We start from the raw sequence: 10,239 nt of genomic DNA on the forward strand, positions 1-10,239 counted from the left end.
AGCACCATTGGAGAATGTGGGCAATGATCCCACTACCCATCACATGCTTTGCAAGTGCTCTACAACTCAAGCTAATTCCCAGTTTGATGGCAGAGCACTAGCAGAGCATTAGCTCTCATTGGTCATAAGTTCTCATACAAGTCTGGTCAGACTGCTCAGAAAGTTTCTGTTCAGAGGGTCAAAACTAGTGTGCAGAATGCGGGCATCTATCCCACTACCTCTCGCATGCCAAGCAAGCGCTCTACCACTTGAGCTAATTCCCCTGCATGATGAAATGGTGCTGCTAAGTTTTTGTTCATGGGGGATCATACAGTTTGAGTAGTAGGTCAAAATCTATGTGGAGAATGTGGGCATTGATCCCACTACCTCTCGCATGCGAAGCAAGCGCTCTACCACTTGAGCTAATTCCCCTTTATGATGAAACAGTGTTGCTAAGTTTTTGTTCATGGGGGATCATACAGTTTGAGTAGAAGATCAAAATCTATGTGGAGAATGTGGGCATTGATCCCACTACCTCTTGCATGCTAAGCAAGCGCTCTACCACTTGAGCTAATTCCCCTTAATGAACTATAGGTACAACCCCACATGTGACACAAAGACTTTACAAATGTAGTCCTACCAAGTTTGTCAAACAATTCTGACTTGTGCTCCTCGTTGATCTTGTAGGATGTCTGAGCTTTGGTTCTTTCATAGAACCATCCAAGTGGACACTTCATGATACAGCTAGCTCAGGAGAGCATCATAGGTTCAAATACCTTTGAGCTGTCAACACAGCTTGGTACATTCAACCTGAGAGTATGGGGCAGAGGCATCAACTATAATTGTTCCGTGACACTGTCCCCAAGTCCCTGGTCATGGGGTATCAGGCGAGACTGGTCACACTTTTCAAAATTGTCATGATCAGGGATGACAAGAGGGTAAAAACAATTCTGGAGAATGTGGGCATTGATCCCACTACCTCTTGCATGCAAAGCAAGCGCTCTACCACTTGAGCTAATTCCCCTGAGCTGCTAAGCTTTTAGCTTCGTGTCAAGCTTGTCAAACACTCTGACAGGAGAGCCGAGTTACTGTTTAGTGTGTGAGAATTTTATCTTTCAAGAAATTTAAATAACTGTTATTCCTACATCGCAAACCCTCTTCCAGGTTTCATCACAAGCCATTTGCTCATTTGTGTCTGTTCCTGGTGACAAACATTGTGAACAATACCCAATTCTTTTGTTCTTGTTGAAATGGTTTGTGTTCACAAAAGGCTGCCCCGTGTGAGGTTCACAGTAGCCATAATTTTACCTTTTGCTGGTCAAATCTTTTCATTTTCATATGGCCCATAGTCTTTTGCCGCAACAAAATGCAAGAGAGAGAGTTTTTTTTTTGCTGCCTTCAATATTGATTTTGAACAAGCATGTTGTCATTGTCTTTTATTTCATGAATCCTACCATTCTGCTGCAACAGAATACAAGAGAGACAAGGTCCGAAAGCATGTAGAGGGAATAAAAGCAGGACGTCACCGAGTGATTTTTAAACATTGACTTCACATTATGCATTCCAAAATATTACATCTGTTGAAAAGAAAAATGAATACAGCATCATCAAGTTCACATTTACTTTTATTGTGTGATTTGTCTGTTTTTTATATTAAAACAATATAGCGTGTTGTTTGTGTTCCAGAGAACTCAGAGCTGTTGTTTCTGCTCAGTGAACGAGTGGAAGAAAGGAAAAAACAGCTGCAGACTCTGGAACAGGTAGAAACACATACAAACACACACATCCAACTGTGTGATTTTTTTTTTTTAATGCTCAGTGTGTTTGTGTCCTTCAGGAGCTGAGAGTGTCCAGGCAGCAGCAGCGAGGGAAACACCTGAATGAGGTACACACAGGTGCAACACAGACAGGGGTAACAGAGACAGGTATGCCACTGAGATACTATTCACTCTTGTAACTGTCTCTCTTAGGTGGTGTGTGGTGGGATGGAGATCATTAATGCTGCAGGGCATCTCCTGGAGGACAGGGGGTGCTGTTTGACTCAACAGGAGCTGCAGCTGAGTCAGTTCAGTACGTTCACCTTGAAATCACTCATTCACCCACCGACCAACTCACCAGACACTGATGCACTGATGCGGACCTTGTCTTAGATAATTCATAACTGTTTAAATCAATCCACTGGACTTTAAGAAAGTTTCTCGAAGACATTTTGCCTCTCATCCAAGAGGCTTCTTCGGTTCTAAAGAAGCAAGCGCTCTACCACTTCAGCTAATTCCCCTTTATGAAACAACAGTGTCGCTAAGTTCTTTTAAGTTCTACATTCCCTTTGGTTCTGAAAAAGCCTCTTGGATGAGAGGCAAAATCTCTTCAAGAAACTTTCTCAATGTCCAGTGGATTGATTTAAACAGCTTTGGATAACCATGACCTGGATGACTGAGAACCTACACAGATATCTTGTCTTAGATAACTTTTTATTGAACATTAAAAACAAGTATTTCTGTTCAGCAAATGCAGAGGAGCAGCTGTGGGAAAAAGAGAAAGACATGCTCCTTAAGGAGGAGGAGCTTAACCATAAGAGGAAGGAGCTGCAACTGAAAGAGGAGGAACTTAAACAGCAGGAGAAGATGCTATATTTGAAATGGGAGGAGTTTAACAAGACAGAGGAGGAGCTTGATAAGAAAGAAGAAAAACTACTCACAACTGAAGAGGTGAAGTATTAATTACCAATCAATCAATCATAAACATCACTGATAATAAAGTTACAGATATTATATTAAACAATGTATTGTGTTGTGTGTGTGTGTATGTGTGTGTAGGAGAACATCAGGGACGAGTCCATCTACCTGTCCACAGCTGGCCTGAGATCAGCCTTCAGCCCTGAGGTGACCTTCTGGAACTAAATAAACTGGAAATAAGAGATCATATCGCTCCAGCAACGCCATCGGCATTAAACCGAAAACATCTCATGAATGTTCATTAATGAGTTAAAAAACAACAGTTAAATAGTCACATCAAATTCAGTGATTTAGATACAGGTCATTATTTGGCTGTAATTCAAAAAGTAAGTGGTTATTTCCCGCTTCATGTCCAACCTTTCCCTCCATAAAATACCACCGTTTGGGACAAAAACAAGTCACAATCTGGATCTGGTGATGCAGAATGTTTCAAGTGATAGAATCATGGTCAGGTGTGTTATTACGAGGGCCAGATTGTTGCGTTTAGGTAAACGACATCATAGCGGAGGTTTGAACTCCATCCATCCATCTTAAAAACGCTTATCCATAGTCAGGTCGGGGGGGCAGCAGCTTCAAGAGGGAGCCCCAAACTTCCCCTTCCCTGGCCACATCCACGAGTTCTGACTGGGGAATCCTAAGGCGTTTACAGGCCAGTTTTGACCTATAATCCCTCCACCTGGTCCTGGGTCTGCCCCAAGATCTCCTCCCAGCTGGACGTGACAGGGGCACCAACCTAGGGAGGCGCCCCGCAGGCATCCGCACCAGATGCCCAAACCACCTCAGGTGACTCTTTTCCACGCGAAGGAGACCAGCTCTACTCTGAGCCCCTTGCGAACAGCAGTGTTTCTCACCCTATCTGTGGGAGACACCAGCTATCCGACTGAGAAAGCCCATTTCCGCCACTTGTATCCGCGATCGCATTCTTGCGGTTATGGCCCAACGCTCATAACCATAGGTGAGGGTAGGAACACAGATTGAACGGTAGAGAGAACTTTGCATCTCGGCTTGAAGCCAGGTTTGAACTCTACAACATTAATACAATCAAGTGAAAGCAAATACACAAATACAGAAAATATATTGTTAAATATATTCAATTGACACGTGTCTGTGTGTGTGTGTCAGGAGACGTGGGAGGTGGAGATGCAGCGAGAACAACTCAGACAAAAAGACGACAGATTAAAGGTAAACAATATTCTGTTATTATTTGCATTGATTGGTAACAGATCAATAGTCCCCCCCTTACCCAAAAGAAATAGCTTAAACGCCCTCTATACTTCGGAGGAGTAAAAGCTTTTTTGTTCTGTCCTGAAGGCTCGTCTGCGCTGCAACCTGTGGAATCAGCAGGAGACGCTGGAAGTGAGACGGGTGGAGACAGAGGACAGTTTACTGGGACTGAAACACAGACTGGACCAGCTGGATTCTCTGCTCGGACACACCGATGAGTCCTCAGGTGGACATTACTTCAGAGATCCAGAGTCTCATGTGTGATCAGTGGGGACACATCCAGCACAACATCCCTCTGGAGCGTTGGGAAGGTTAAGGGAACAGATTGCACAAAAATGAAAGTTTACAACTGAGTTTCCTTCTCATCGTGGAGGTGAACAGGAAATGCTTTTTCTTTTGTGGCAGCACATTAAAAGTCGTGGGTTCCTAATCTTTTAGCTAAAAACAACAATATCATGAAGCGATGATACATCTACAAAGTTCAATGGTCGACAATCACATTCAGGCACTAGTGTTATTCCACAGTACTGAATATTCCTCAGGTCTTTGAATGCAACATCAGTATTAAGCACTTAAGGTGGTTGAACCTTTTATTTAAACATCTAAAAGACAGTTTTGCAAATTTCCTCTTTAATGTAGGAAATAAAGTCTGTTTTTAAACTCATCCCAGCGTCGAATACGCCCCCAGTTCTGTCTGACAGGTGCCAGGTCTCTTATGGTCTTGTCATTGAGCTGTGGCATGTCACCTGTCTGTCCTCACTTACTATCGCTAGGCAACGGAGTACTTCAGGGCTACAGCAGCGGCTGTCCACCTGTTGGAGAAGAGGCTGACAGAGAAATTTCTGTAAGTGAAATGTTGATGTGCTTGATTTCTTCTAAGAGCCAACATCAGAATGTCTCCACTATCCACAAACCAAGTGAAATTAAACCAGTTGTGTTTAGTCCCAGAGTTTGAAAATACCACATCTAAATTTGGGTTTGAGAGTCGATGTTACACAAACTCTTGAGGGAAACACACCTGGAGGTTGCCATGACAACAGCTGTCCAACAGTTTCAGGCAGACGACAGTTTGATCCATCAGCTCCTGTTTGACCGGATCAACGAGACCAGAGTCTGAAGACACGTCGAGCAGCAACTTCAAGAGGCAACGCAGCAACACATCAATGCGACACGCCATCCTGAGAGAGACGACATGAGGATCTGTTTTTGTTTATAAATGTAAACAACAACGTTTATCAGTAAACATCACATCCTGCATCTGTCTGACCGTGGCCAGGCTGCTCTGATGGATTTCTGCAGTGCGTCCAGGATCTTTAGTCGGCTTGTCTCTTCCGGGGGATCTCTGACCTCCAGGTACCCCAGCATCACCCGCTCCAGCCGCCGCAGGTGTCTGCACACCGCCACGCCCATCCTGTCACCACAAACAAAACAGACACACCCTTCAACGTGCTGCAACTCAAATAACTCCACCCACCTGCTGCAGGTCATAACACCAAGCGCTCCTACCTATCAATGTACGGCGGCAGAGCGGAAGCGTAGACATGTCGCAACACCACCTTGTGCTCCGCCTCCATGTGCGTCAGGACCAGACGTAGGACGTCGTCATGGCGACAGGGCTTCCTGCGGGAAGAGGATGGAGCAAGCGAGGAGGGGGGCTTCTCAAAAACCAGCAGCAGGTCCAACAGACAGGACAGGACCGGCTGCACATACAGAGAAAGAGGGAACCAATCAGTACAGATCCGTTACATGAGAGGAGCGCCGCCTTCAGCTGGTGACGCCCCTAAAAGGACAATTCATCAGTGAACAAAGATGTCACAAACAAAAATAGGCGTAAGGACTACTGACAGTGTGAACAGCTGTTTCCTCGCTGTTTCGTTCATGCTGTACAGTAGGAGACACAATGTTCTTACAAGACTGGAACAAATTAAAATTATTATTTTAACGGGAAAATTCGTTTGACTTGTGAACTCAATCATTGAATGAATCAAACTCGTATCTCGAGGTATTACTGTAGTTCATTCATCATCACTGCCCTAGATGGAGATCCTGATCTCGCCCTCATTTGATGTGTAATGGAGTGAAGTGGAACGGAGTGGGTGGCGGCGTCTGTCTCACCTGTATGACGGCTGCCTCTGTGGTGTACAGGTGTTTGAACAAGGCCTGGTAGAGAACCTCTGCTCTGTTGAACTGACGGAGGTCAGCAGCAGGCTGCACACATAATCATCATCATCAACATCATCAACATCGGGATTTTATGCTGTGTCTGACTCACCGTGTTGAGCACAATGTGGTGCAGGCATCGAACTCCCAGGATGCAGTTCTCTGGTCTGTAGTGATCATTGAGACGGAGAGAGGGGGCGAGAACACGGGGCAGGTGGGGGCAGAGGGAGGGGCGAGTAACCTGTAAAAAAACACATGCAGTTAGAAACCCAAGAGTGATGACACATGTGTTGAACTGTTACCATGGAGATCCTCTGCACTATTTTAAATTATGAAATCATCAGAAGACTAAACTGACCTGCAGGAGAGTCCACGCAAACACCAGCTTCACTGCTTCACAACGCAGCCATGAGTCCCTGACACACACACACACCCTTCATATGAACTAGATATATATAAATCAAGTTCTGTGGACACACAAATACAGTATACAGTATATAAACTGTATACACAGACCGCCACCCCCCAAATATTATGATTCTCACTTGGTCATCTGAGGCAGAAGGACATCAAGGACTCCTCCAAAAATTCCTCTGTGATCACCTTCATGCCCCTCCTCCTCCTGACTCCCGTCTCCCATCAAGAGGTCGGAGGAGCCTCTCCAGCCCCCCGCCTTCAACAGTGCCTCCTGCAGCGTCTGAGCTGCTGGCCTAGAGGAGGAGTTGGTCCAAGCCTGATTCTGGACACAGAGGTAAAAACATTAAATCTCATTATTTCTGATTTATTTATATAATTTAAATTTGGCCTCAATGTTAAATTGAGAGCGCCTTCGGGTCTGAAGAGACGTAACATCACTGTTTGATTTTTTCCTCCTAACCCACCTGGAAGTGTGTGATGGCGAACACACAGATGGGCGGAGCTACAGTCAACAGCAGACCACTTTGACTGCCTCCGTTTCCCAGCATTCCCAGCAGAACTGTGAGGGCAGAGCATACTGGTATAGCTCGGCTTGGGATGCTCTGATAGGCTACAGCAGGTAGGGTGCTGCAGTCATCCTCACAGAGAGGCAGAGCAGCACAACCAATCAGAGCACTGACTAAAGATACATATGCTGCCTTAAGCTCCGCCCAGTCATCACCCTGATTGGTAGAAACAGGGGCGAACAGCCAATGCGGATCGGCTGTTTGGAAGAAGCGCTCCACACAACCAATCGCAGAAATAGCTTCAGAGTCTGAGGAAGCACCAATCAGCTTCTTCTGAAGGCGAGACAGAACCTCTGTGATTGGAGGAAGAAAAGGCGAGTGGAGGGGCTTCTCTGATGAGGAAGAAGATGAGAGATGGAGGTCCTGAAGAATAGATGAAATCTCCATTCTAAAGTTGAGAGAAGGGGAGGTGAAAGAAGGGGAGGAGTCAGAAAGAAGAGATTACAAGTTATAATGAGTGATTGATTCTGACTTTTCAAACATGATGTGTGTTATCAGTCTCACTTGTGATATCACTTGTAGAGTTATCTCTACACAGGGGACAATAAAAGATCAATAATCACTAATCTGATCAAATGGTTACAATAGTAATTCTATTTCATTATAACAGTTAATAGTCCTGTTTACGTCAGAAATTTAAACAGTTGATTCAGATCAGACTTCATCAGTCGTCATTCGACAGCTTTAAAATAAACAGAAGATTCTTGGTCAGTCTTCGATCAGGAAAAAAATTTTTGATCAATTTTAAACTGATTAATTGCATTCCTGTCAAGAATAACGTTCTCTAATGTTCTTTCTTGATTTCCCTTCGGGGATCAAATCAGTATATAAAATCAAAAAAATAAAATAAACATTTAAATAAATCCATCCTGTCATTCATCAGATTTCAACAAAATGCTACCAAATGATAGTATTAAGTAACATATCTAAATATCTCACTGTTCTTCTGGGACTGTCAGAGATAATCAAACAATTGGCGATCGTTTTACTTCAAAAACCAAACTAGGAAGCAAAGTTGAACTAGAGGTTCACTCGGTAGAACAAATATGTTTTGATTAAATCAGACTCGTGGTTTTGGATCCAGATTCTACAGAAAATAATAAAAATTTCTTCAAACTGTGTAGATAATTCATGTTTCCTCTCTCGAACATCTTTGTACAGGAGCAGAGCCGTGGAGCTTCCATTACTACTGTAGACATGCTAGGCTAACAACAGTTAGCTTCCATCTGACTAACAGGAGACTGAAGGCTTCGTGTTTATTTTCACCGACCTCAATTCAGTCGCTTCATCATCCGCTCTTCTTCTTACTCTTCCGTCGACTTGAAAAAAACAACAACAGATTTTCTTTGCTGCAAAGTTTATTTCACATAGATCGACAAACACGGAACATTTAGTGAGAGGGAGCGAGTGTTCGGGAAAATGCGTCCGGCTGGATACAGCGATTTGAACTATACTGTTCCTAAAAATTAGACGTTACAGGAAGAACGACGATTTGATGAAACACATCTAAATAAATACATTTAATTCACAGACACATAAAGAGAGGTAGCAGAATGAGTCCACGGATAGTTTTGTAGGTATAACTAGTAATACTACAGCCATACACTGTAGAGTCTGGTCACTCTTACAATGCGTCCTCTGTGAAAAGTATTATTTTCCCCCTACTCCTGGAAAACTTTGTTTTGGAGGTTGTCAATTACAAATCAGAAATTACACGAAAACCTAATATTCTTTAATTTTTCGGAGTTGAAGAGGGATTTTACCCCCAAACCATCTATAAGGAACGCGGATTGGTCAGTGAAGGATTTGGGCCACGCCCCTCGAAGTCATCTGATGATGTTTTTGAATTGAAGTGGGATAATTATCGAAAGGACGGGACGACCTTCGGTTCGGACAGTGAAATGTAGTTCAGTTTCATGAAATATCAAAAATATTGTAGATGGATGGACAGATAAGATACATAATCAGTCAATCAGTTGTTCACCAGCTCTGATTGTGTTTATGGCAGCTGAGTTACTTTCACATGCTACTAAACATGGTCACTGTCTTCACCACTGCTGTTTGTTACATGGATCCACATTATCGACATTGGACCTCTCTGGCTGCTGGAGGATAGCTGCAAAAACATATCTTATCCTGTCTTTAATGATCTGGTTAGTGTTCTTTATTTAATTCAAGTCAGGTGATAAACTTAGATCACACTTTTATTTTTGGAGCATGTGAAAGTACCAGGTGAGCTGTGACAAAACAAAACTATGAAACACAGCTTGTTTTGTAGCAAAAAGAAAGTCTAAAAGAGGATAAAAAATAATGAATGAAAAATTTAATTATGCACACAAAAGTGAGGTGAGGGGAAAGAATTAAGAGGTTGGAGAAAAAGATCCTTCAATAATAATTTTAGAAAATAATCCAAAGCTAAAATGTGTGATGTGGTTAAAGCCTTCATTACATCTCAGTAAGTGGGTCTGTAATTGGGTTGTTGGCTCAAAGCACATTCTGTGGTTCTTCAAGACTCTGAGATACAAAACAAGCAGTTCACACTATTTATTTTGAGCAGAATTTAAAATTTAACAAGGTAGAATAATTGTGAAGAACATAACTGTGTCATCAAAACTATGAAACTAAAAAACACGATGGGCTCAGGGCTATGGGCCGGCCTGCTCGCACATGTTGAACAGATCAGAGAGCCAAATCAAAAGAGAAAATGTGACCGACAAACATCAGACAGACTGTCGCGGTGGCTGTGGTGAGATTAGTGGCAGATTAAACGTCGATATTCACATTTTAAAATGCTCCGTAAAGCTTCATCAGAGTGAAAGAGCGAACTGTTTGCGAGCTGTTTACACAGACATGACCACATCAGAGCAGCGACCTGAAGGGTTAAACACCTGCAGTGACTGCACACACACACGCACGCACGCACGCACGCACACACACACACACACAATGAGATGTGTTTATTCATATTTCAAAGCAGGAGGAAATGTTTTGAAGCGGTTGGTGTGTGTGGGCTGAAGTGACTGTCATAGGTTATAATTAACATCCAGCTATGTAAAATACACACACACACACACACACACACACACACACACACACACACACACACACACACACACACACACACACACACCTCAACAATTTTCTGAAAACATTTCAGT

The 10,239-nt window shown here is 43.2% G+C and overlaps 2 protein-coding genes and 2 non-coding genes across 9 annotated transcripts in view; 1 reads left to right on the top strand and 3 right to left on the bottom strand.

Moving 5' to 3' along the window:
• Positions 1-4,202, top strand: part of cntrl (centriolin) — a 62,577-nt gene extending 58,375 nt beyond the window's left edge. For 4 of the 6 annotated variants that reach the window (XM_068310510.1, XM_068310509.1, XM_068310508.1 and 1 more), the window contains exons 31-37: positions 1,666-1,739; positions 1,817-1,864; positions 1,950-2,049; positions 2,485-2,687; positions 2,796-2,861; positions 3,837-3,896; positions 4,026-4,202. In XM_068310510.1, the coding sequence (XP_068166611.1) occupies positions 1,666-1,739; positions 1,817-1,864; positions 1,950-2,049; positions 2,485-2,687; positions 2,796-2,861; positions 3,837-3,896; positions 4,026-4,202 (728 nt within the window). Of the gene's footprint in view, positions 1-1,665; positions 1,740-1,816; positions 1,865-1,949; positions 2,050-2,484; positions 2,688-2,795; positions 2,862-3,836; positions 3,897-4,025 lie in introns of those variants that run through there. The other 2 variants (XM_068310511.1, XR_011035014.1) reach the window with 2 other exon arrangements.
• trnaa-agc (transfer RNA alanine (anticodon AGC)) lies at positions 487-559 on the bottom strand. Its single transcript has one exon. It is a non-coding gene; the product is annotated as a tRNA-Ala (tRNA).
• Positions 931-1,003, bottom strand: trnaa-ugc (transfer RNA alanine (anticodon UGC)). Its single transcript has one exon. It is a non-coding gene; the product is annotated as a tRNA-Ala (tRNA).
• A 424-nt stretch (positions 4,203-4,626) lies between the features above and the next one.
• Positions 4,627-8,489, bottom strand: tti2 (TELO2 interacting protein 2). Its single transcript, XM_068310513.1, has 10 exons — positions 8,352-8,489; positions 6,980-7,469; positions 6,644-6,837; positions 6,457-6,514; positions 6,211-6,339; positions 6,054-6,146; positions 5,445-5,638; positions 5,206-5,349; positions 4,957-5,116; positions 4,627-4,765 (listed from the first exon to the last, which is right to left on the bottom strand). The coding sequence occupies exons 2-10, from the start codon at positions 7,466-7,468 to the stop codon at positions 4,652-4,654; spliced, it is 1,575 nt and encodes a 524-aa protein (XP_068166614.1). The 5' UTR covers position 7,469; positions 8,352-8,489; the 3' UTR covers positions 4,627-4,651.
• Positions 8,490-10,239: the final 1,750 nt, after the last annotated feature.

Source organism: Antennarius striatus, chromosome 3 (assembly GCF_040054535.1).
Source record: "Antennarius striatus isolate MH-2024 chromosome 3, ASM4005453v1, whole genome shotgun sequence".
Lineage (NCBI taxonomy): Eukaryota > Metazoa > Chordata > Actinopteri > Lophiiformes > Antennariidae > Antennarius > Antennarius striatus.

Coding starts and splice junctions, on each gene's coding strand:
- tti2 (XM_068310513.1), bottom strand. CDS start 7,468: ATGGAGATTTCATCTATTCTTCAGGACCTCCATCTCTCATCTTCTTCC. Junction 6,515..6,643: donor CTTCTGCCTCAGATGACCAA/GTGAGAATCATA, acceptor TGTGTGTGTCAG/GGACTCATGGCTGCGTTGTG. Junction 5,639..6,053: donor CAGAGGCAGCCGTCATACAG/GTGAGACAGACG, acceptor CTGTATGTGCAG/CCGGTCCTGTCCTGTCTGTT.